Source organism: Fundulus heteroclitus, chromosome 6 (assembly GCF_011125445.2).
Source record: "Fundulus heteroclitus isolate FHET01 chromosome 6, MU-UCD_Fhet_4.1, whole genome shotgun sequence".
Taxonomy (NCBI): domain Eukaryota; kingdom Metazoa; phylum Chordata; class Actinopteri; order Cyprinodontiformes; family Fundulidae; genus Fundulus; species Fundulus heteroclitus.
The window spans coordinates 16,611,937-16,639,229 of NC_046366.1; the positions used below are offsets into that span (position 1 = coordinate 16,611,937).

The 27,293-nt window shown below is 41.9% G+C and overlaps 1 protein-coding gene across 7 annotated transcripts in view; it reads left to right on the forward strand.

Moving 5' to 3' along the window:
• The first annotated feature begins 504 nt into the window (after positions 1–504).
• pbx1a (pre-B-cell leukemia homeobox 1a) overlaps positions 505–27,293 on the forward strand; it is a 76,733-nt gene continuing 49,944 nt past the window's right edge. For 4 of the 7 annotated variants that reach the window (XR_004931224.1, XR_004931225.1, XM_036138191.1 and 1 more), the window contains exons 1-2: positions 506–1,288; positions 2,651–2,724. Coding sequence is in view for 5 of the 7 variants with exons in the window: in XM_036138191.1 (XP_035994084.1) it covers positions 1,104–1,288; positions 2,651–2,724 (259 nt within the window). In the remaining 2 variants the exon portion in view is untranslated. Of the gene's footprint in view, positions 1,289–2,650; positions 2,725–27,293 lie in introns of all 7 variants that reach the window. The other 3 variants (XM_036138190.1, XM_036138192.1, XM_036138193.1) reach the window with 1 other exon arrangement.

Consider the following 27,293-nt stretch of genomic DNA (forward strand, 5'->3'; position numbering starts at 1 on the left):
CTGCCCTTGTCAGCCTTTTCTGAAGGTACGGCCCTGGTTGAGAATGCCAAAGGGATATAAACACGCCGGTGCCTGTTGTGGGTCTCTGTTACAACTCAAGGCTCATGAGATGGTCTCCACAAACAGCCGCATATTTCAATAAATCCACCTTGATTTATTATTCCTTTGACTGATTATACGAATGTAAATATTCAGCAGGAAAATATATAGTCTGGGTGACAGAGTGTCTTTTGCAAGCACCACCACGCCGCCCTGCTGGGTCAGAGCTCCAATGCCACTCACAATTATTTATTAGGCAGCATATTCACTCTCTATCCATCACCGCATTGCCACCCGGCCCGGTCACATCTCTTAATGTTTATTACTGTGTCCCACCTTCCACCGGGGGAGATGATTGACGCTTTCGCAGAGGACCGAGGTGGGACTTGCGCGCTCCTTTCTCTCCAATCGTGGCTCGAAGGGGGCGGAGGCTCTTCCTCCAATACTCTGATTATGAGTCAGTTACCAGACATAAGCGAAACAATATCAGTTGGTGGGCTACTTTGCGCTCAGGTTCCTTCCCCGGCAAGTTGAGTCCTTCAGCGCGGGTTCTTTTTTTTTTTTTTTTTTTTTTTGGCGCATCGTTATTACGCAGCCTACAGCGGAGGAGCACAACGCGCTCCACTTTTAATCAGATTAGGAATCTTTACTATTCAATCCAGTGTTTTTTTTTTCTTTCTTTCTTTCTTCGTCCCTACAGTAAGCGGCGCAGGAGTGGCCAAAGCCAAAAGCAGCGATTCAGATCAGATTTCACCTAAACCAGCTGGGAGAGAGACCGACAGAGAGGGAGAGAGAAAGAGAGAGAGAGAGAGAGAGAGAGAGAGAGAACGAGCCGAGAAGGGAAGAGAGAGGGTTTGTCAGTCTCCCTCCTCCCAAATCCAGTAAAGCTTACCAAGGAAAAAAGGAGGAGTGTCTGGGCTCAGATAGACGCGAGGAATCCAGAGGAATTTCCCGAGGATATTTTCTCTTCCTTACACCCCCCCACCCTCCTCCTCTTCACGTCAAATTAAAAACAACAACAAACAAAAAAGTTGGAGGGGAGGCAGCGGGGACCGTGGTCAGGGATGGACGAGCAGCCGCGGCTGATGCACTCCCACGGGGTAGGCATGGCCGGACACCCCGGCCTGGCGCAGCATATGCAGGATGGCACGGCGGGGACGGACGGAGAGGGCAGAAAGCAGGACATCGGAGACATATTACAGCAAATCATGACCATCACAGACCAAAGCTTAGACGAAGCGCAGGCGAGGTGAGACTCATCTGAAGACACTCGCGTTATTTATCGGGGGAAAAGGGGGGGGGGGAGAAATTATCAGCGGAAAGGGAGGAAGATGATAGTGGCTTGTAACAGAACTGCCTGCAAATGTAAGCAATAACGCCCACCGAAGTGCCGAGATTGCGCGAAAGCGACCCCAAAAAAGCCCTAAAACTTAAAAGATGTCATAATCTGACAACTTTTGTCTGATTTCCTATCAGAATGAACAATTAGTGCCTGATTGTTGCGGATTAATAAAAAAAGAGACCTGTTTTATCTGTGAGGGACTTGGCAGCTCAGTTACTCTGAGTCTTTTACCTTAATTATTACAAAGGAGCTTACATTGTAATCCTGTGCCATAATAACAGGAGGCTGATCATCTTCTAAGCTTTACACCCAGCACTACAAATAAAGACGGCACATTAAGGAAATAAAATGTGTAAATGTTTTAGAGATGTGGACCGACTTGGTTTCATGTGTGTTTAAAAAAAAAAAAAAAAAACATCTACGTTTACAACATGGCTAATTGGAGAATTAGTCATGTTTTATATAGATGCACCAATAAGACTTTTCCCGGCCGGTGCCGATTTTCAGGCGTTGTTTAGATATACTCTGCCGATGTGCTGCTGCTTTGTTAATGGAGGTAGTAAACAGCTGTGCATCAAGGCATCTGATTTTAATTAATTGTAAAAAAAAAAAAGAAAAAAAAGTGCATTGAAACTGCGATGGGAAATCTTAGTCTGGATGTAAGTATTTAAAGCAGCCGTTCAGCGGTCAGAGCCAGTCGAGGGAAATTGGTTACTACTCATCTTTGGAGGATTGATTGGGGTGTACTGCTCCAGTATTTATTTATTTTTAAAAACATTCCAGAAAATAGTCAAACTTTTTGTATTTGATCTGCATCTCCCAACTCACAGCCGGTCACGGAAATCGCACAGTTACGGTGCATATTTTGCCCGGCTCCTACATAACAAATCCAACAGAACGCGCTCATTTTTGGCTATGTGACCAACCATTCACCGGTCAGAGCCGATCAAAGGAAAGCTGACCAATATTGATTTTTAGGTAACTGATATTTGATATTCTACCTTGCTTGTGCATTTTAAAACGTTCTTGCTGTTTTTATTTTTTATTTAAATTCTGCGGCGTTTGACCTGCAATTAGAGCCAAATCAAGTGGAAGTTGGCCGATTCCCATCTTATCAATTGGTGCAAAATTGCACCCGGGTCCTGTATTTTCTTTCTAATCAACACAAGTCACCTTAGACACAAACAAAACATGTCTCTAGCTGTTTAGCTCTTGTTTCTGTTTGCTTCGTTATTGACCTAGTAATTTATCTTCTTTTTTTTTTTTTAGGAAACATGCACTCAATTGCCATCGAATGAAACCTGCTCTCTTCAACGTCTTGTGTGAAATTAAGGAGAAAACAGGTAAGGGCTCACGCAGACGAGAATAGCACCGTCTTTGTGTCTCACCGTCACTTTCCTTTTCCATAATTGGATTCAGGTGCATATATGTCCTGTTTTTATCTCTAAAATGGATCGTAAGATATGTGTTTATATGTGGACAGGCTGACGAAACCTGCTGCTATTGGGCAGCACTGTTGTCGTTTTAGCCTCCCTCACCTCTCTCTCCGTTGGGTTTGATGGTGTGTCCTGAGTGAGCTGTTTTTCATGCAGAGGGATGCTCTGTTCGTGTACACGAAAAGGGCCAAAGCCGCTCAGAGGCATGTGTGAATTATCCCTAATCTAACGTTGGGTTGAAAAAAAAGAAGAGCGGCCCACATGATGAAAGGGTTGTGAGTTGTCTCGGAGGGACGCCGGCAGAGCGGCGCTTTTCAAGAGAGGAAATAACACAAAATATCCAATATAGGCTTATCTGAGAACACAACTTTGAGGCTGTCTGCAAGGTTATTGAGAGAGAGCCTTGTCACTTTGTCGGCTGGCTTGTCGCGTCGCAGCCGCGCGAGATGGCTGAGAATAAACACAGGGACCGAGCCGTATGGAGGCAATACGTTTTTCATTAATATAACATGAACCTTTCTGCGCTGACATTTCATCTGTATGAGTCAGAGTTTGGCACAGGTTTCTCTAAAAACAAGAGAGGAAACATGTAGACACTTGAGATTTTCATCAGATTTACAAAGAGCGCTGGCCCCTGTGGAGGAAGCTACAGTGCAGACCGGGGGCCCTCGCTCCTAAATTGCAAGGCTTGGAAAAGTGAAAGAGTAATGCCTGGCTCTTTGTAAACTGTCTGGCGTCTCCATGGGTTCAACCAGAGTTCGTTTCCAAAAAGAAGAACAAAGTGACTTGGACCTTTTCCTGGCTTTTCCCTCTTTGCCTCTCCCCTCTTCCCACCGTTCTTGGCAACCAAGCTTCTGACAGGAGAGAGGCTCCCCTCAGACTGCAAATTGTCCTCCACTCTGTTTAGTACCAAGTTTGGAAATGAACATGTTTCAATACAGCTTCCATTTTTTTTCTCCTCTTAATGCTTTGACCTTTTTTTCTGTTTTACTCAGCAAACTTTCACCTAACCTAAGAATCAGAAATCTCCCTTTACAGCTTTATCAAGAAAGAAAAGCATTTAGGATCTAAGAATAACAACCCCCCCCCCACACACACACACACACACACTCCCAGAGACACCTAAAAAAAATCCACCCTGTCTGAATCTGAAGAGCCGAGCTGCAGCTCTTCTTCGCCTATAGGAGGGTTTGTACAGATGAAACTGAAAATCCTTTCACTGCAGTGACAGAGAAAATGACTCAAACCTTCACCATGGCATTTACAGCCAAATGTGCTGAGTGCAGTGTATGCGAGTGGAGTACAGCCTGTAATTTGTCAAGACTTTTTTTTTTTATATATATATATATTCTTTATAAAGAGTCAGCTTCTCCTTGCTTTCTACATTGTTGCAGTCAGATTGTCTCCGAGCGGAGACGACGAGTATACAGCGTCTCCGATTTGACTTTTTTTTTCTTTTTTTTTTTTTACCAAAGAGAGGAAGAGTTTCTCCACATTAGCGATCGTTTGCTGCGCGAACGGGCCGTGTGCGCCTCCCCCATTCGCACGGCGTCGGTGGCGTGAGTGTTGACAGCGGCAATACGGGTCGCTGCTGCAGTGAGTTCTCCATTGGCAGGCGGCTGACAAACAAGGCGGCAGCGCATGCCAATAGTGGACAGAGGAGGCCCCTAACTGATGACCCCGCGCCACCTCGCTCCCCTTTTGATTTGCGCCGGGGTCGTTGCTGTGTCACTGCGTTGGGAGTATTTAGCAAGCTTAAACAAGCTCAGGTTCACACGCCTGGCTCGTGGAAAAAGCAAAGGACGAGGGGCTTGTGTTACCACGCTTCTTCGGGCAGCCGAGGTCGTGTTTCACAGAAATATCCTCCTCCCGAAGTCCCAGCCCCTCGACTTTTCTCCTATTTAAAACTATCGGCATTGTGAGTGAAGTCACTAAGAGCTCTCGGTGTTTGTTTTCTTGCGCTCCGCCACACATCCTGTGACCAGCGCTGGAAAGCGTTTTTGTTTGCTTGGAACCATTACGGCGAGGGAAGCTGGCACGTACAGGTTGACTAAGTAAGAGAAGCCAGACACCAAGTCGGTGTTTCTGGGAGTCAGATTTCAGGCCAACTCCCCCCCCCCCCCCCCCCTCCCCTCCATGCCGGTTTCTCTCTATCTGAGGGCCTGGGACTGCTTCTTTTCGTCAGGGCTTTCTGTGTCAGCGGCCTCACATTACATCCATGCAGACTCGGGTCAGATGGAGAGCTCCAGCATGACTAATGTGATCAGACGGATAATGCATTACACCGCTTGAACTTATCAAAGCTAGAGACCTGCTGAATCAGTCTGTCCTGCTAGCAGCAGCCCTCCCAGAGCCTGCCATGCTTATTATGCTTGTTAGGCAAAACGTTTTAGAAATTCACAGCGATCAGGACGGCTAAATATTCGTTAAAGGAATAAGAATGCAAAGGAACATATTTTGCCATGAACAACTATTTTTATTTGTGCGGTTGGCATGAGCTGCTTACAGGTAGTGAGGAAATAGAAGGCTTTCAAAAGTTTGTTGCAAAGCAGTGAAAGAAAATATTTGGCCATTTAAAATGCTGCTAAAGACCCTCTGAGGAATAGACCAGATCGGTTTTCATTGAATTTGAAATGATCACAAAATAATTGTCCAATTATTATTATTATTATTATTATTTACTGCATGAGTATCTTTAAATCTGTTGGGCTGATTTTGGCACTAAGAAAGCAATTCTGAATATAAAAGAAAATAAAAAAGGAATAGACCACATCTCAGTGTTTAGGTTACACTTACATAACATGTGGACATGAGTTAATCTTAAGTCTATACCTAGCGCTCATTTAAACTTTTATGATTTTTTTTTTATGTTGAAACCAGGCAAAACTGCCAGGTCTAAAAGTGGTCTGAGCTTAGAGTAGAAAAAGCTTAATAAAAAAAGTCTGTAAGTCATTTTAAATTGCCAAAAAGCATAAACTGAAATTTAACGACAGCTTCAGATAATTCAATATTAATAAATTACATATTTTTATTGCTATTGCTGTATTGATGTTAATGTATGAAAAAAGACCCAGTATTTTTGTTTATTTGAGAGCTAAAAATTTTATCAATAGTGGTAAAAAAAATCTGATTTAGGCGTATATCTACTGTACTTGTAGATGGAAACAACATGTATCTCAATCTATAGTGACAAACATTCAAGCTATAAAAACAGGCTGTGCTGTGACAAGATGCTTTCTTGAAGACGAAGTTCGATGTTGCTTTAATAAAAGTAATATCATAGTAATTCTGGAAAATTCATTATTTTTAAGCGCACATAAACACCAATTACCTATGCTAACATGTCTGTGATTGAGTTGAAATTTTCAGACATTGAAAAAAAGCTTACTGATAAAATGCCAAAGAAAGAGCATACAAAATGTGATTTACGCATTCCCCCACCTGCTGCTGCACATTGACGGTCAGCTGACTGAAATAAGGCTCCCATGCTTTTAGTTCAAGTAGAACAAAGACTAATCCAGCTTTTTAGAAATATTTCCAGTAGTGGAAAAACACAGTCAGGGTATGTGATCTTACCATGAGGTACCAATGCTTTAAAGATACTGCTGGCAAACTGCGAGTGACATTTCTGCTCCGCAGCTGACTGCAGACTGTCTGAGCCGACAACCTGACTAATTAACTTGCTGTACCTGCGTTACATTAAAGAGAATACTGACCTACTTTTTGGATGAGATCTTTATAGATAAATAAGGAAAAAAGGCAAAAAGATATCATTAAAAGTGTCTTATTGCCATTATAATCTGTATATAGATATGATTTAATCTGTTTTGGAATAGTTTTCCTACCTACCGTGCCAAGTATATTGGTAAAAGTATATTGGTAATTGGGAAAAAAAAAAAAAAATCCTGGTAGTTCTTTGGAAAGTACGGTTTTGATGGAAACTTCACGGATTACAAAATAGGAGCAAAAAACATAAAGTTTTGCTTAGAAACAACAGAATTAAGATTTAAAGAAGCATTAAGACACGGATTACTTGTCTGGTTATTAAATAAGCATTTTTTTTGCTGTAACTGTCTCGATAGACGTGATATAAACCCGCAGGTGCATGGTGATAATGTCAAATGGCTATTTCCAGCATTTCCTTTAATATCAACACTAAACGATGATGGAGGTACTCGTGGAGCTCCTGTGCAGCGGTGGATAAACTGGTCACTATGGCTCCCAGTGCTGCTGTTTTTCAGTATTTAATTGACACGGCTGTCCATGATGAGTTCAGGGGTTAGTGTTGCCTCTCTTTGTTACTCTCCTCTCATATCCAGTGACAGATGGAGGCATTAGTCTCCAATGTGGCACTGTCCTGAAACTAATGGCTATGTCCTTGGTTTCCCCCGTGCTAGCTGGGAGACTGTATATCTGTCCCTGGCTTGGAAGTGCAGAAGCAGCAGTTTATCCCCCACCACCCCCCAACCCCTTCATGTTTTAGTTTCCACGGAAATAAGAGCGAGCAGGACTTTGTCTGCTTTCTCATAAATAACTTCAAAATAAATAACTTCAAAATGAGGGTGAAGTTTTTTTTTTTTCTTTCTTTCTGAGAAAAGCGGGCTTTGATTTGCGAGCTTATACGGACCTCTTCCTCCTCTTACCAGAAATGTTCATCCGAGCGAGGGATAATAACCATGTGATATATTTTTATGGAGGATGTGCAGATTGTAGCTTTTAAAGTAAGCTACGGGATATAAAAATAATCTGCTGTCCTTTTTTTAATGTCTGGCTTTATGTTTGTACTTCATTACCCATGCACTTCAGAAGAACCGGCAAGTATTTCTGCCGCTTCCCTGTCCTCCAGCATAAACTCACTTGCAATTAGGACAGCTAATATATTATGCAAATGTTGACTGGCTTAATTGAGACATGTTAATCATGTTTTAAGAGGCTAATTACAGCCCTGTATATCTGAGGTGGGAGTAGTAATTAGCCATGATAACAGATCTGGCGTTAGAGTGGTCATATTCAGTGTTGCGATGTAAAACTAGAGAGTACCTGTGTGCACATTTACAAATACGCGAGGATGTCTTTTATTGATTTTGCCAGGGCAGCGGATGTTCAAACAGTGCATTATTCCTGGGATTTGTTTTATTATCGGGTAATGCATTCACAAGCATTGGAGAAGGTGAGATATTAGCAATATTTGTTTTGAAAAATAAAGTGAGGATTTTGCGAGACAGCTTGAATTTATATCATGATATTCTCAAGGTGTTTGTTGTGAGAGCGATGAAAGTGACAATAAAAGGTGTTTAAAAATTCATCAGCCTCCAGGAAACAATTACTGCTATGAAAATATGATGTACCAGTTAATAAAAAAAGGGTACTTCACCACAACAGTTGCATTCATTTGTGCATATAAGATGCTTAACCGTACAGGTTAACAGCATTCAGTCAGATTCTGAAACGTAAACTCATTCATGGTTAATGCATTCATGGTTAATGTGAAAAATAGTCCAGAAAAAGTAAAAAAAAAAAAAAAGTAAAAGCCAACTGTCCCAGTCATGTTGTATGTTTTACGGGTTTCCAAACACCATCAATTAGAATTTATATATTTTGTCAAAGGCTGACATTTTTTTTATCGCAACAGTTCTTTTTTTATGATATCAATAATGCAATTGCCCATCTCAAGTAAGAATAAAAAAATTTTTCACAGAGGAAAGATTTCCCTAATACCAACCGAGGTTTTAAAGAATCTGTAATTTGAGTAGAATAATGCAGTTTGACGAGTTCATAGATTTTGTTTGTTAGCTTGACTAATCCTAAAGTCTATCCCTAATGACAAATAAGCCCTGAAATATCTCATAGAAAGGGATTCATAGATCTCAAATTGTGTTTTAGATCATCTTTGTTCAGTTGAGAATCATACAGTTTAAGTTTGGTCAGTTCAAGTATTTTAGATTTTGAACTAGAGCTGATGAAAAGGTTCTGAGTAGATCCTAAAAAGCTCCTATCAGAAGTGTTGTAAGGGCTAAGGGTTAGCCAGACATAAACTAAAGGTCTTCAGCAGAGACACAACAGGACCTCAAGATGAAAGTATTCACCCTCATTTCCGCGGATCATATGAATAATTAATCTGGCCAGCCAAAGTCACAGGCTGACAGCATCTGTATTAGGCTTTCACAAGAAAAATCGTTTTTTCTCAATTTACCCTTTAGTGAAATGCATCAAATGAATGGAGTTAGAAATGTATTTGTTCACATATTCAATAATAAAAAAAAATCATTCCCAATTTTTAGTTATTTTTTTTACCTGTTTGTATTCTGTTTTATGCGCTGGTCTTTTCGGTCATCTGAGCCGGCAGTGTTGGCTGTTCTGGACACCGGGCTCTATGCTGTACATGGCCTTGTTCTTAGTTTTCTGGCAGAGATCATATTTGGATCCATTACGCTAAGAATGCCCTCCCACTTAACGAAAATAAAATTGCTTTAGAGAGGAAATTTGCTTCATGGCTGGAGTGGAGTTTCTCTTTTATCGGATGTTTATCTCTGGAGCGGCTTTTAGTGTCTACACAACAGCTCCAGTGACATTATTGCCAATTCAATTGCCTCAGCCATTGTTTTTTCCCCCCCCTATTGGTGCTGTTCGGATTTGATTGGATTTTGCAGAGTCTTGTGGAATTGCCCCACACAGTTTGACAGGTTAAAACATACATTATCATGTTGTTGGAATTGAAACCTCTGCAGTTGGTATTGGTCAGCATGAGATTGTAATGGTGTGATAACCTTGAGTAAAAATACAGTTGCATTGCTGTTGGACCTAAAATACTGTAACATATACAGTAAATTGACTATTACACTTACAATTTCATCTATAAGATATCTTTATTGTCATCTACTTAAAGCTGCAGTATGTAAGTTTTGTAAAAATTTTATTTTCGCTACATATTTGTTAAAACTGTCCCTATGTCCTGACAGTAAAATGTGAAATAGATAATCTGTAAGAAAAAAAAAAAAATCAAACTTCTCTGGCTCCTTCCAGTGGTCTTGCCACCATTTGCAGAAATACATAGCTCCCGGTCAGAAACAACCAATCAGAATTAGGAGGAATCTCTGGCTCTGATTGGTTGTTAGAAGAGTCAGTCACCCTCGTGTACATGCTGCTCACACTGCTTTACAGGAAAACTGCCAATTTATTGAATATCACCTACTCAGAAAACAAAAACAGGAAAGCAGAAGATGACCGATGATGAAAAGCCAACTAAATAGAAAGAGTTAGACCAAGCAGAAATAAATCAGCTCCTCCCGTGGAAGGCTGCGGTGCAGCAGAGAGCAAGGAGGAGGGACCTGTAAGATGTTCTTGTTCAAGTTTTCAGTTCATGGTTTTCTCAGGACTTCCTGCTGCAGCTTTAAGAAAAAAAATCATGCAAACTGTGTGGCTTTCAGGTCAAATTACTTTTTTGCCATTCTGCTTTTTATAGAACAACACTGGTCATATTGCAATCTTATGTTAGTTGGTTAAGTAGTGGGGTTATCTGCTCAGGTAGAGCGCAACTCAGCTGCTTTACAGACTTGCTTGCCAGCAGTGGTTTAAAAAATGTGTTATTTTAATAAGAGTGATAGGTGGCGCTCTCTTAGTTTCCACACAATAGTTGTTTATGTATTAGTGATCAGAAATTGCACAGCTGGAGAAAACTCGTACCACTCCTATACTTTCTCTGGCGTCCTATTATAAGAACTTTTAACTGTAGGAACTGAATCATGTTAAATTTTTGTAGTTTTGAAACCATAAGCTTTGAACTCTGATTTATTTGCTGCTCATCACCAGCCAACTATTGTTTCAAAGCGGTGTTAGCTTAGTAGGAGTGCTGGGTGCCGCTCCTTTTGTTTTAATGACATGACTAAACCAGAAACATTTCTAGACGCATATTTCTGTCTCATGACCAAGGGGTAAATGCAATAACTCTCTAGTGCACAGCAACACGTAGGGAAGGGGCAGCGCACTATGGTCCATATAGCCAGAGAAAACTCCAGTCTCTCCTGTACATTCTTTGGCATTTCATTAAAAGGATTTTAGACCATAGTTATGGTGTGATGGAAACGCTAACGGTTTTTAAACATCTTTTTTTTTTTTTTACCTTGATAATTAAAAATGTCTCATTCTCAATATGTATATTTTATTATTGAAAGAAATATATTTTATTTAACTCTTTTTGGTCAATTTAAACCGTGTTTCTTACCTGTCATCAGACCAAAAAAACCCAAAACAAACATCTGCATATGCATTCATGAATGCTTGTGCAAGTTGATGGAGGTGGGCGGGCTGGCACGCCGCCACTAAGATGTAAGTGGCGTGTAGGCAGCATGCTGGGGTTGTACAAAAGACCCCCTCTCTCCCACCGCCGCCACCCGACTTCGATGTACAGTCAAACATAAGACGGCGAGCACTCTTCCCTGGCTGACTTAGTAAAAATGACACAAATTAATACGTGCTGCTTAAACAGGACCAAGATTAATGGTTGCCTTTCGCAGCGGCTTAGATCCTCTGTCAGTCGCTGCTCGCTGCCCAGATGGAATCAACACCAATCAATGAGGCTGCCGACTCTCACTGGATATCTGCTTACGATGTTGATTGGTACACACAGATGCCTACATTTACATACGCTTTGAACGCACGATCCCTTATGTCACGCGAAATAAAACAATAACAAATGCACAAAGTTCCTCCTGGTGTTTCCGCATCTCTCTCCGGCGCTCCTCTGTACAAACCCTATTGCATATCATGTATTACATCCCATATAGTAGGATTTTTCAATCAGGTGCCACGGAGAGTCAGATGGGGAAGAGCAGCGAGGCTGATGGCTCAGTCGTGATTGGATGTTTCAATTACTGATAGTAATGCCATGGTGTAGTGAGTCATGCAGTGCAGATAGCACCATTTATTTTAATCAGGGCAGGGGAGAGATGGGTGTGGATGTGTCTCCCTCATTTCTGAGGGAGTTTCGCATTTAGATGCAAGGGAGTGCGCACGCACACGCGCACTCGCACTGGCTTTCTTTAAATCACTCATGCAGCCGCACACATGCCCGTGCTCAGGTGGATTGAGAGTGGAGGATAGGTTGCCTTGGGTAACGCGTAGCGACAAGGTACTCTCTCGGTGAGCTATTCTAATTTATGTTAATAAACCTTGCAGTTGCTGCGAGAGACAAAGAGGCCAGAGATGAGCCTCGGTAACCTTGGTACTTTCACTGGAAGGAGAAAAAAAAGCAGAAACAAGAAAAAAAAAAAAGCATCAGCGAGGAGATAGTGAACTGTAGAGAAAGACTCTTCCCACTGAGGCGCAGAACGATGATAAATTTAGCCACACAAAGAGTTATTTTGTGGCTGCGGAATCAAACGGTCTCATGCTTGTAATTTTCGAATTTGGTGTGCGGTGTTTTACTATTTCTGTGTCAGAGTGCGCGTTGGAAGGGGCAGGGATTGGCAGGCGGGTTTTTTTCTCTCGGGATCGTTGCTGCTAATCCTGTGGGGCTCCCGAGAGACACTGGATGATGCAGCTTTGGATGGCTTCCCGGGGCAGATGTGACACCACAGGTAGCGTTTAGCGCACCGGGGCAAACGCAGCAACGCTAACAGAGGTCGGGTACGGTCTGATGGCGTGGCCCAGAGGCGGGCCCTTAAATCACCCTCAAAGCGAGTTGACATTTTTGCTTTTTGATATCATTATATTGATTCTTTTAGTCCTTAAAGGTTGATGAACAAGATCGTGTTTTTTTTAATTATTATTATTATTGCTGAGCTTTTGAATCCAAAGTGTTTTTTTTTCCCCCCCTATGCAAACCGTCACGCCAATATTAGCAAGGATTTATAACACAACAACGCCTCCTTGCTGGTTTCCGCTTCTATCATATATTTGTGTCCCCAGCCCGAAGAGCGAAAGCTGTGGATTTCCTCTGTGCCTGCTGTCTGCCAGCTTGCCTTTGGCGATGTTAGTTCTGGACAGTTAACTCCCACTGAAATTATGTTAATTGCTGTCATTTTCTTTTTTCTACTTGAGCATAATCAGCAAATTATATACTTCTGTTCATTTATTACAGAGCCACTCTTAACGGGGTTTTTACCCTTGAAAGATCAAAAGTTAGACGGGGAGCTGGTTTGCTCTTTAAGTTTTGTGTACTCGTTTTATCAGCTGGCGATTACAACAGCCCTTAATGTGCCATACAGAAATGTTTGGTGTTGTCAAATGTAGTATATCATACATCAAGTTAGAGCTGAGGAGTCTCATTTCTGACAGTTTCCAGAAAGATTCAGTAAACATTCAAAGCAAATGGCATATTTTTATCAACATACTTTTATTTGCCCTTTGGATCAGGCTGGTGATTTTACATGGTAGATTTATGTCCAAATGCAGTGTATTTAAGTTAAAGGTAGAAACAGTGCCACACATATGCATGAAAGGCCCAGCACTTAAAAGTGTAAAAAAAAAAGATAATGCACCACATTTTACCTGAAAATAACTACTACAGTAGTATTTCTTGACTGCGACAGACATTTTTTTCCAATCTAGACTTTTTTACAGGATGGCCTTAATGGGCTCCTTCCTATATATGTTTAACAAGGTGAAAAAAACTACCACAGTGGAAGCTCTAAATAAAATAAACACATTTATTTTAATTAGTTTGAATTTTGAATTTTGATTTTAAGGGATTCTACGCAGAAACAAGTCCCCCCATTAAAAAGGACAATAAAAATAGTTTGTTCCACCCACCTGCACTCCCGCAAAACCATGGACACCGCTCATTTTCAGTACAATAGTCACTTACCCTACTTGATGTCATTACCTCAACCATTGTATTGTGAAATAAATGACACGAGGACTTATGCGACGACATGGAGGCTTGCTCTCAATCCCAGGGATTTTTTGGACTGGCCTAACAATTTTGTCAGCACTGGCGTCACTGTCTCTAGGGTTGAGAAAAATAAATCAGTTTATACAGAGAGTTTCCTGCCTGTATTTTAAAGTGTTAGAGTAACGTGTAAGAACATTGTTGTTGCTCATGTGACAGAAGATTTGTTTGGGGACAGATCCCCCCAACTTTGCAAACACCTCTTTGATTGTTCTGGACTAGAGCCCTTCTCCAAAACTCCTGGGTGTGCTGCTGTTGCTGTAGCATACAGAGAATAAAGTGGGGGGGGGGGGGTACAGGGAGCACGCACAGCAGCAACACGTGGAAGCTACTGACAAAACAAAGCCAGGGTTGAGGAGAGAGGAACACAGCGGGTTGATTCGCCAACCCTGTATGAGTTCAGAGGAAACCCATGTTAGAAAAACCCATGCAGCGTTGGTGTTCAGCTCAGATGTGTCCGTAGGTAGAGTCCCCACTGTAAAAAGTTTTTACATCTAAAGGAGGTTATCTTTATCATTTGTTTTTAAACATATCTAACTCTCTGCCTATGCACTGAGCTCAAATCTCTGTTTTGCTGCAATGTTTTCATGCAGAGCATTTCGCTAAAAGCTTGCTTGTGCTCTGTTATGATGGAAATCGTTGATAAGTAGGCCTCTGACATATGTTCATGCCGTTCATTTTTGTCGTGTGCAGACTAGAATAACAGAAAACATTGTTCTCCTGCCTCCTAAACATGGTTAAAATTGTGACTAATGTTTCTGCTACAACGACGACTAGGGATTGAAATTCTTACGGTATGATAACCTTTATGAAAACAATAAAAACCTAACACAACTAGTTGTTTTTACTCAAACCAGAAAAGATTTTTTTTTTTTTTTACCGCTGCTAAAATAATATGACATTGATTGTTAGTTACAGTAATCTATAAAATTCAATTAATGTGATTTTGATACTACTTTGAAGCCCGGGTCAGTCCAACCCTTCCTTCATCATATAAGTTGAAGTAGTTTGAACCATAGAAAATGGCCAAATGGACATTTGTGAAGTTTGGAAAATTAAACTTTTAAAGCCTATCTTGAACGACCGACCAACAGGGTTTTGGGGAGGGCCGAGCGCAGAGTGGGGAACATCACCCAGACAGATGGGAAACTGTTTATGTTACAGGCAGATTAAAAAAACAGCCGTGATATTTAGACACTGACTGTGCAACTGGGTTGAGAGGCAGCCCCATAATAATAAGCAGCGGCCAAAAACAGGAGACGGGATTCGAGTTTCGTAAGGGACTCTTATACAGATCATCTGAAAATACCTTGATCAAGAGATCCCTCGTTCCTACAGAGATTTTCATAAAACCAAAGCTCTCAAAAATTACTACCTCCAGATTAAAGACAGTGTGCAAAGCCTCCCACCGTTCGTTTTACTGACTACTGACACTGCTGTCTCTGACGCTATGCTTTCCTGTGAAGCGCTATGTGATTCCCCGGGAAATCACTTTCTGTGCACATCTCTGCACACATAAACACAAGCATGGGCCATGTGGTTGTCTGCGGAGCACAAATAGACTGCCTAGAAAACCGCTACATACTATCGCTCCCAAAATAGGAAGGCATGTGTGATAGTTTAAACTGACAGGACAAGTGCTGCCACATCACATTAAGGTTGATCCAGGCAAGGTAATTCAAGACATATAGGGCGATTTTGAAAATATTAAAAGTTCCCGTTAAGGCTTTTTCGTTAAGAACTCAGGATGTTGCGTTTGAGATATCCTCACGTCTTCCCGTGATTTGGAGCAACAGCCTCGTCGCTACATGCATGTCTTTTACCCTGAAAGGCAAACTCCTTCTTCTTCCATTATGTTTTTTTATTTGGCTCGCTGGCATCGCCGGTGCCGCCTGTTTTATTGGACATGTCCTTCAGCGCCGTGTTTAGCAGTCTTCTGCCCCTAAAGACATAAAACTCCTTTATGTTCCTATTACTTGAGTTTACGGAGAGCATCTTCAGCCGCCCCGCCTTTCGATAAGATCATATTGATAGATTGATATTGGGAGAGCTGTAGTGTGATAAAGGCACGGGGGTTAAGAGCTTCTTGGATAGTTTAACCTTGATAAAACAGTTGTTTCAGTGAGGCTGATTTCGCCCCATCCGTCTTCATCCGTCAGGGCCCCGCTGAAGTATGCAAATGAAGGCAATAGAGGGAAGCGCCGTGTGCGGTTAAATGGGGCGTTGCGAATGTGCGGTGTACCGCGCCGACGGGGTGATACTACTTACTGTCCAAATTTAGTGTGTCTTTTCTGAATCCTGCTTCCTCCCCCCCTCCTCTGCCTGTTTTGTTTACATTTTAAGGAAAAAAACAAGAAACACACACATATATAAATATATATATATATATATATATATATATATATATATATATATATATATATATATATATATATATATATATTTATGTATGTACGTATATATAAACTAGTCCCTCTCGTAAAAAAGATTGCAGCTGTAACAGAGGCGAAGCAGTTTATGTTCTTATGTTCTTATTTTTAATGTGCTTTAGCAGGAGTGCAGAGGCTGCAGCCCTTTGTTTGTGGCTCTCGGTGTGCAGCGCAGGAATCTACATGTTGCAGTGGGTTTTATTGCATGCTCTGCCCATACATTTCGGAGCATGGCTGTTTATCGTGCTAATTAGCGAGTCTGGAGGTGTAAGGGTAATAATCTTTGTGATAATAACTGTTTATGCCTTAACACCGTGCCCCGTTCACAGTTTATGTTGCTCGGGCAGCTTCATTTGCCTGATTAGTTTTGTACCTACTCAGCAGCATTAAGGAAGCTTTTTTTTTTTTTTGTGTCTGTTTGAGTCTCTCATTTATCTCGTATGTCGGTATATTGATTGATTCCCCCTGCTCGCTCGTTATTTTTTGCTCCGTTCTTCACAACTCATTTTCAGAGAGGAGGCCAGGAAACGGGTTACCACATCCCCTGATCAGCCGCCACACACATAGAGCTGTCAGTCAGAAGCTTTCCTGCCTGCCCTTTTGTTAGGGAACGCCAGCTCTGTAGGAGGGTCCTCTGGGTGATAGATGGCTCGCGGAGCCTATCGGACTGCAAGAAGCATCCATCTCTGTCTGGTGCCTGTTAAACAAGCTTGGAAAGCAGCCATGTAGCCCTAACTACCAGTAGCCTCCACTAAAAAACCCCATTAACATTAATGAAGGATAGCTTTAAAAGTTCTTTAGTAATAGGCTCGAATTGGATTTATTAGTCAGATGGTTTGCCAGAGAGTACGTCTCGAAAAATGTCTCGGTTAGATAAATGGAAACGAGCACGTGAAAGGTTTCCTTTGGTATTCCGGCTCAGTTAGATTTTTGTTTTCAAAATTTTAATCTGGACACCAGTGTGTGCATTGGCAGGATTGGAAGTGCTTGCCTGGATGCAGTAGTTGGTAGGATGTTATGTCATTTGCATGTATGGTACATACATACGTACACATTCTGCACGGCAACAATTTTTGTTGGCTGTACCTCGATGGAAACAATTGATTTATATTTTTAGTAGTGTTGTGGTTCTTGAAATTTTCAGGTTTGCTCTGGTCTCGGTCTCAAACTGGATTTTTCACACCAACCTAGTGTGAATCTCTCGGTTACATTCAAATGTAACACTTCTTAACCGTGACAGCTTGAAAAGTGTAGATTGTTTTTAAACTTTTGCAGCAGCGACGCCATTATTACAATTACAGCAATTTTCTTTATAACGGTCTCACATTGGTTTAGTCCTGGTCTGGGACTAGATCTCACCTCCCAGAACGTCTTTCTCGGCCTTGGCTTAGGTGCTCTTGACTACAAATACAAACCGCAAAAAAAGTGGCGGGGACATTGCAATGAAGGAAAGAAAAGCATTAGAGAAATTGAGGTTAATCTTAATCGACGTTGTCATTGGCAGTTTTATGATACTCTGCAGCTCTGCTTTATTCAGATCTGAAATCAAGCTGCAGCTTTGGTGGCTGTGAGGGAAAGCGAGGCGTTTGATGTTTTAAGCCACTGAAAAGATAAAGCTCCCTCATCTTTAAGCACTCTGCTGCCCTCCTTTACAAAAAAAAAAAAAAGTTCCTAATAGTTTTTTTAAAGGCCTTTCATCCCTGCAGGCACTGGCCATTTCAATATCCTGCAACTACCACTTTACCTGTCTGCAAGGTCCCTATAGATGGTTGATGCGAAACTGCCATTAGCCGGCCAATTCCTCAGCCACAGATTACGGCGCGGGTACGTGGTAATCACAATGTTGAAAAGGTCTGATTGCATTCCACCCAACCTACAAAGTGCAGCATAAATGGGCTTTCTTGAAGGTCTGAAGTCGGTTGTTGGTGTGCCATCATAGTGCATTAGGACTGTCAGGAGCAAAACAGCAATTTTTGAAACCTCTCTGTGAATCTTTAAAGGATGCAGAAATACACTTGGAGGCAAACGAGGCCTTCACGAGATTGTTGAGTCAAAGCATTTCCTGTGCGAGCTGAGCTATAAACTCACCTCAGCTGAAAAGACATTTATTGTGAATATTCCTAATCCACGTCTCCCATTTCTCTCTGCCTCTCCCCCTAGTCTTCCTTCTTTTTTTTTTTTGTCTTGCTCCTTTCTGGCTCGTCTGCTCACCTCTGATGTCATTAGCGGGTATGGAGGGAGGTTGGGTGCAAGAGAAGAGTTGCTATTCTTAATGAATTCCACTTTGTCTTTGCACTCCCCTACCTAGTTAACCCCTCTAGTGCTTAAGGTGTCAAATTAGAGCAGCTGGAGAAAAAAAAAGGGGAGAGAACAAGTAAAGAACATTGCACCTACAGCTCATTTCCCGACTCTCCTTCAAACCACCCTAATACAACATAATATTCCTGAGTATTATCTGTGTAACAACTGTGGAAAAGATGCTTGGATCTGCTTTAAGTATTCCACTTTCATGAAGCCGGTAGGGCGCTTAATAACACGTTACTCGTTCACTGCTGTGCACTGATAAGGAAAAGGTAACCTGGTACATTCAGAAAGTTTTTGTGATTATTTCTTTTTACAATTATGAGAGGCATTTTATTTCACATCTTAGTGCTGGCAAAGCAGCAAACGACGTCTTGCTGTTTAGGGTTATGAAGGTTGATTGGTGCTATTGCTTGAGCCACAACCTCTTTTCTTACTTTCTGCATATTTTGATCTGCTTGAATGCACAAATATGTGCATGCACATATTTTTCTGGAGTTTGCAAAGGTCTCTAAAATATCCTATCTTTTTTTTTTTTTTAAATAACTCACCAAAAAGGATGCAATCATGTCCAGTTTTACATTACCTTACAAAACTATTCCTCTCCCCCCTAATTTCAACCACAAACCTCGATTTGTATAATTAGTATTTTATGTGACAACAACACAAAGTAGGGAATAACTGTGAAGTGGGAAGAAAAGAAGGAAAGAAAACCTTTTCTTTCAGACTTGCATTGTATCAAGCTCCATCCACTATACATCATCCCGACCAGTTTCTCTGTCACTGCAGATAAAGAAGACGTGCCCACAGCATGGTGCTGACACCACCAAGTGCATTTTGGGTTCAGAATGATCTGCAGTTTTCTGCCACACAGAAGAAGCACACATAGGTCCCAAAGTACCTGTTCTTGCTGTCCTTTACGTGGCTTGTGGAAAACTGCAAAGGGAACTTCTTATGACTTTAAGAGTCCCACACCTGAGCAGTTTATCTTTCCTGCTCCTCCAAAGTTACCATGGGTCTACTGACTGCTGTTCTGAATAATGTTTACTCATGCTGGCCTGCCAGTTTAGTTGGTCGGCCACGTCTTATTAGGGTTGCCGTAGCATTACAAAATATGTAAAAAATTATTTTCATAACAAGTTCAGTTTGTACAATATTGGTGTTGCACATAAAAGTATTTTAATACAATGCAGTTATACTTTTTATCACTAAGTATTTAATTTTCCAGAAGCCAGTTTTTCCCCTGATAAAACCACAGTGTTGGAGTGGAAACTGTATATTTAATTTATCCCTTTCCTAAAATTCTGAGTTTGTGTTTACAGTAAACCAAAAGTAGAAAGGCTTATCTAACGTAGATTATTGTAGCTATTAAAAAAAAAGGAAAATTGTTATTGAAATTGACGTTGAGACTTCACCAGCATTATCGCCTATCACCAGTTTTGGTGATTTTTTGTGCAGCCATCATTTGCAAATCTCAGTAAATGAACCACAATCTTCTCCCTGACCAATCTGGTGTGTTCCTTGATCTTCATGATTGCTTTTTCACTGATGTTCTTTAAACTAGATTTTTATTTGCCTAAAAAAGTAAAACCCAGGTATCGTTTTAACTCAACTTTGTAAGTATACACTTTTTTTTGTGTTGGCACGTCACATAAAATCACAAAGAAATGGAAAATCTGTACATTTTCACAGCATTGTTAGAGACAAAGATCTATGAGCTGTTCGAAAGTTTTTGCCCTGTAGTTTGGTTTTAGGTTTTGCTTTATTCCAAGCTGCAGATTCAAGCATGACCACAAGCACGTCAAGATAATCGGGTATTTCTTCTTTGAAAATTATTACAGGTATTTCTATACTCGTTCAAACAAATACAATATTACTTATTTGAAAGCAGGAGTGCAGAGCTCTCTGTAATCCTCGCAGGAATGTAAAAAAAAAAAAAAATAAATACATCTGATTTCTGCAGATATTTTAATAAGTGAAAACTCTGGTCAAGGTATTCTGTTATTTAATCCGCTGCCTGAGTGGAGTCTCAGTTTAATCTTTCAATAACCTCCTTTCCTTTCGTCTTGCGGCACCTGGAGGTTCATTAGCAGCCGAAGCCGTCCAACTGAACATTGATCAAGCAGTTGTTTTATATTCTACTACTTGAGATCCCGGAGTCAGATATAAAATATTCCACGCTGATAAAAATCAAACGTTTCCTTTTGATTAAATGCTGAAGCCATTATGCTTTAATAGGTCACGTCGGGTGGCTTCCATTAGGAGTGGGAATAAACTAATGTGATTTGTGACCCAGCCGCGTTTCAAGGTACTGAGAGGCTTAACCCGAGCTCGCCTCGTCTATATTTGTTTTAGCTGCGTGTGCGGCAGACTTTCCGGATGAGGTCGTGAACTTGTTGCGCCGACTGTGCGAGAGTGTGGGTGGACAAAGTAATAGTGCTAATGGCGGCGATTGCGTGTCCTCGCGGCTCCGTTGCCCATTTTTCTGTCCAGCGTCTGTTGCAGCTTAGCGACTTCATGCCCAAGTGTTCAACCCTGCATTTGGGGTCAGGTTTTTTTTTTTTTTTTTGTTACTTTTCCTGCGAGCCTTGCAGAGATGTTGTTGTTGTTGTTGTTGTTGTCTGCTTTCGAGCCGGGCATCAGTGGTTGATAGTCCTGACTCGACAGAGAGGTCCCCTCGTGGCTCTGCTTACTCACTCCTGAGCCCGGCGTTTAGTTTTCCTTGGCAGACCCGGGCCACAGCTCATTAGACTAAGAGAATGCGCTTGCCTTAATTAATGATATGTAAATATCCTTGAATTGGCCACATTTGCATATTAAGGGAGATTTGTGGAATCTGTGGAGTAATATATTTTAATTAGGGATTAATTAAAAATAATGGGAATTTCATTTCGTTTGGCAGGTTGCGTTCGGTGCGTCGGGGCTCAATCTTTGAACGCTGAGGCAGACACAAGCATGTGAAGGAAGCTCGGTTCTTTCACCCGCCACTATCTGCGCTGCATACAAACATGTGCCCTTACACACACACACACACGAGCACACACACACAGCAATACACACTCTCTGGCATCACATTCCTTGAGATGCCAGACTCTTCCCAGGGGGTCTCCACAAAGCGCTGCTGCTTTGAAAAGCCGGCGAAGAGGAAGCTTGAACACCCACAATATGTTTTTTGGGGATGGTCCCAGTTTGGCTCGGTTTCATCTCCTCTCATTTTTCTTTCTTCCCTGCGTAGTTTGGGAATGGCTCTCAGACACGGAACAGTAGTTATGTTGGCAATTATGTTAAGGGAATGCCATTAGGCCACGATTGTGTACGAGTGAATGGGGAGCGAGGGCGAGTTCTCAAGGCCTCGAGTCAAAAGGCATACTTTGATCCACTCCTGGGAGAGTCTTTGCATCCTAACGCGTTCTCTAATTTGCCCGGCACCCGTCTGCAGCACAGCGAACAGGCAAGATTCCTGCACAGTGTGGAAATGTATGGAACCTGAAGTATTTTGGATTTCTGGATGTGTATAAAAAAAGACTATAAGAATGTAGAAAAATGTTTCCATTTCTAGACTTTACTCCCTGTACCTTTGGCTAAATGTGAACTCGTGCCTTTCTCCCCCCCCTCGCTCTGTCTTTCCTTTCCTTCTCCTCTTCCTTGTGTACTTTGTTCCTTTCCTCCTTTCATTCCTAGGACCCTCACTGCTTCCATCCCTCCTTGCACCCTTCCCTGCTCACTTTCTGTTATCCCTTTTCACTTCCTTCCATCACTCCAAGTGTTCTTTCTTCTCTCCTTCCCTCCTCACTGTGTCTTTCCTTCCCTTCCTGGGTCATTTCTTTTTCCAAATTTCCTTCTATGTGTGCTTTTATCCTCCCTTGTGTCTTTTGTTCTTTCTATTATTTCTTTCTTGTCTCCTTCACTCCTTTAATCGCTCCTTTATCTTGTCTTTCATCCCTCCCTGTATCCTTCTTTCCATCCTTTTCCCTTTCTTCATCCATGGTTTCCATATTCCCTCTATTACGCTTGTCCTCCCTCTCCTCCTCCTATTATTTCCTTTTATCCATCTTTCCTTCTATCCTGGTGTCTTTTTTTTACTTGCTTCCTTCATTCTTTTCTTTCCTGGGTCCTTCACAGCATCTATCCCTCCTTGTAGTCCTCTCTAACCTCCCTGTGTCCTTCCTTACTCACGTTCTACGATGGTGTTTTACTTTCTTCCATCACTCCTAGTGATCCTCAAACATAACATATATACCATAAGTTTTCGACAGGAAAAAGAATGTGCATCAACCCCGTTCAGTTTGACCATTATGTCAAGGGTTGTTTTATTTCAGGCTATTTGCGCCGGCTAATGATGTACTCGGTGCGTTGTTTTTCCTCTGACAGCCGTGAAAATAAATCCGAATAGAGACAAAGAAACCATCTGTCATTGGCGCCACTAATGGCAGTGATAGCACGACCAGTATCACCTCATCTCCTAGGTGGAAATCATCCCCATTACCAAGCATCAGAGCTGCTTCCTGCTTCCTGATGCTCCTCACAGCATCAGCGTCACACACACACACACAAACATACCGCCTCAGTCAGCCTGCAGAGAGGGATTTTTGATGCATTTGATGAAGGCCATTTTTTTATGTGTGTGTTTTTTTTTTTTTTTGGTCATTTTCACCGCATTTATCAGCAAAACGGCTGTTTTTCTTCTAGCTCTGCTTAAAGCAGAGAGAGCTTCTTTGGCATTTGTGATGTGTCGTCAGCGCGCTGATGTTATTGATCCAGGACCTTCCGAATTCATTAGGAGATCCAGCCCCGGCCGTGCTGCATCTTTATTTATGTTGCTGCGCCCTCCCTGGCCTGCTTCTCTCTCTCTCTCTCTCTCTCTCTCTCTCTCTCTCTCTCTCTCTCTCTCTCTCTCTCTCTGCCTGCCTTTCTCTTTCATCCGCCATGCATTATTCTTTTATTATTCCTTTACAGCTGCCTTATCGCCTGCATTTTGGTGAGGATAAGACCTGTCAGCTTTGGGTCTAGTCGGGGGTGATGATGGGAGACTTCAAGGGGAGGAGGAGGTGGGGAAGATGCCTGCTGTCCCCCTTTTTTTTCATCATCTGAATGGACCCCCCCCCGCCCCCCTACCCACCTTGCTTCTTTTTTGCACTCTCGCCTCGGCTGTCTCCCTTCGTAATGAGAATCTTTCTCTAATTGAGGTAGCTGCAGCGAGCTGGCCGAGGGCGGCGGGGTTAGATTGTGATACTGGCTACGTGACCGTTATGCTGATAGAGGTGGCAGATCAATAATTTAGGCCCTGACCTTAATGGTGGTGTTAAAACGCTTATTCTCCCGGAGTCTGGAGGCCTTAAAGGTGCAGAGGTGGATAAAGGCGATGGATGTGGAGGTGGGGGGATGGTGGGCGAAGCAGATAAGAGTGAGAGGTGAAGAAAGACGGGAGAGGGAGAGGGTATTTGCAGCCAGCCGCTCAGACTAGTGAAAAGGAGGGGATCATGAGTGATGTTTTTCCTGCCTCTACATTCACACTCTCACATTGTCACCAGCATTCATCCTCTTAGTACCCATATGAGTGCCATAAGCTTTCCCTTCCTTTCTTTTCTTTTTTTTTTTTTTCTTTTTGCATGGGTTTGGTATCTGCTTGTAATCCATTTTCATAAAAAAAAAAAAAAAAAAAAAAATCCTCCAGCCAATTCTCACCAACACAGAGAATGCACCGGCAGACTCCAGAAGTGAACAAAGACTGCAGTAACGAGTGGGTTTAATCTGGTTCTGGGCTTGTCTTGTTCCTCCTAGCTTAAGGCTATGCTCAATGAGGATTCGGACAGCCATCGATTTGATTCTGAGGGACATTAACGTCACAGCCTCATGCCTCCCTCTCCCTCTCCCTCTCTCAAACTCTCATTCCCTGCTGGCAGGATGCGACCATCCCAGCTTCTGCACCCCTCCTCCTTGCTCCTCCTCACCCACCCAGCCACCCTTAGGGGATGATATATTAGATATAACCAATTCAATTTTATGCAGCCAGGACAGACGCCCTGGGGACATAAACACACACATTTTTAATACACTCTTCACCAGGAAGCCCAATGCGCCGGAGCCTGCGGCTGCCCTGGGTCTCTTCTCACACTCAATTATTAATGTAACGGCCACAGTGGCTTAATTAAATAATAAAGAAGAGCTCTCTGCAAAGGAATGGAACAAGGACAAGTCAGGGAAGGGCCGACTTCTCCAAACGTGTGGTTTTGACATATATGAGAAGACAATAACGTTTGGTAACTGAAGCGTCTCATTATCACCAAATACAGCAGGAAGTATGATTATGAAACAATGTTTTTCCTGGCAAATACACTTCTAATGGGGGCTGTGGACTTGAAATTTACACCATATTTGGGCAACGACCCAAGTAATGTACAAGAATGAAATAAAAACAAATAGGTCTGTGCATGATAAAGTGGAATAAAACAAGGAGTATGTAACACATGAGGACCATGGAGATGCAAAAAGCCAACAAAATAGCTTAAACCTGTCAGTATTTAGAAACCAATCATGGGCCCTATCAACACAAATCAGTATCATTTGGTTTAGTTATAAACAATGGCATAAATAGAGTTTTCACATTTCCAAGGCATGGCACAAAAAGCGTTTCATAAGCGATAAAAGCAAAGAGCACTTTCAAGACCTTCGCCACCTTATGATTGCAAAACATGCTAACGCTATTGGCTAAAGACGTCTGAACCGCTGAGCTTTCTGAGGTCCTTCATTTGGAAGAGGAAAGGCACTTCATTTCATCATGAACAAGCACAGACCAGGTGCTCTTTTTCAGATTTCTCTCAGGGGAATCAGAGGAGTCATTAGATGCGTCATCCAGTAGCCAAGGAACCATTGCTTTTCCACAAAAATAGCATGCAGTGGCATCTATGCACACACCAAACTCCACCGTGGACGAGAAAGCATGTAGGCAAGTTTCCAGCAGATCATTTGGACATGCCCATGGCATGCTGGGAGTCATTGCACGACATCTCCAAAATCATTGGCACTGCACGTCACAACGTTTGCAGGTGAAAGGACATCGTAAGATCCTGGCAGACTTCATATTACCAGAGAAAGCATAAATGGACATAGTATTTACTTAGAATCTGAGTGGCAGTGCTTAGAAGAGGCCTCCCAGACCATTTGTGACCTTAAGACCGTTTGGGTGGAAGAATGGGATCAAATGAACCCCTGAGCAATGCATGCCACTAGCTTTTATTGCATATTATTCCATCCCACTTTATCAAAGATAACATAGCTTAATTTATACACATAATAATCAGATTTTTTTGTAGATTACTTGTCTTTGGTTGTTACCAATGCCTGATGTGAATTTCATATCCCTACTCCCATTAGAAATATAATTCCCGAGAAAAGCGTTGGCATCCTGCATCCATCGGTTGTTAGTCTTTGTGACTTTTCGTTTTGTTTAAAAAGGTTGCTGTAATACAATATTCTATCAAACAAAACGTGTCTTCTTCAGAATAAATCATATGAAAGAGAAGTGTGGGCTTTTGGCTCAAGGCTCGATCTGCTCATAAATCAGCCGTCTAGAGAGACGGGTCAAACAGGGTTTGTGATTCTTCAACGGCGTAAAAAGACTGATTTCCTCACATTATGGATTCCTGCCACCTCCAGGGCAAGCTAAAGGAAGTACTCTGTCTCCGACGTGATGATATGTGGCGTTATCTTTTACTTTGTTTCATTAGATTCACTGGAGATTACACACCAACCTCAAAGACTGGATTTTCCAGCTCTCTAAGACGAGACATCCCCTGGCCTCGGGGCAAGAAAATATATATATTTCCCCGCTCCCAGCTCTCATCCCCGTCCCGTTTCTCTGGGTTCATGTCAGCTTTAACTCGTAATTAATTATTCAAATTCGTTTTGAGTGGCTTGTTCAAAGGCAAAAGCTTTTCTTTTTTTTTTTTTTTTCCCCTTTCCTTTCTTTTTTCCGACTAATGACAAGTAAGCTCTGCCATTAGATTGAAAAATAGGCCCATTGTGTGTGTTGACTTGGTTGCTTACTGCGATGAAGGATTGCGACAAACTGGAGTGTTTAAATTGGCGAATTGAAATTAATGCCCCCTCAAAGCCGGGCTTGCTGACGATACATTAAAGCTAATACTCCTGCGAGGTCGAGCAAATGTTTGTTTATATACAAGAAACACACTCAGAGAGAATGAAATGATTGGATTTTGCTCAAGCAAACACTTATATTAAAGAGGAAAGAAGCAAATTGTAATGCAGTGAGGTGTGGGTGCTTCTTTTGAGCAGACTAATCCTTCCAGACGAGCGTCATTTATGCCCCCCCCCCACAAACACATTTTTAAATCCTCGCTATTTCTCCCCCTATTTTTCTTTTTCTTTTTTTTTTCTTTTTTTTAACCACATTCTCATAACACACCCCACAACTTTTGCCTGCTGAGATACCGAGACGCTTTCAAAGGTCACGCCTTCGACTCTGTCTTGTCACATCTCTTATTCAGGCGGTTTTTATTTATTCATGCCACTTTTTGATTTTAATAATTTAATGCCGTGAAATGTTTCTTTCATAAAGCAATAAAGTGCTCGCAAAGGAGCGTCGACTTACCGAAAAATATGGTCGTATGTTAGGGTTTTCTTTCTTTCTTCCTTTCCTTGCATGTAAAGCTGTTGCTGTCAGTGCGTGCTGTAATGCGTATCGATTGAAATTACCCCTCGCCGCAGCCAGACGGCCCCTCAGATGCCGAGTGAAGAGTGTATAAGAGGCTCCTTTTTTTTTTTTTGTACTTTTCCTTCTCCTTTAGAATTTACTGCCACTGGCTGAGAGTGGTATTTATTTTCCTCACACTCCGCTC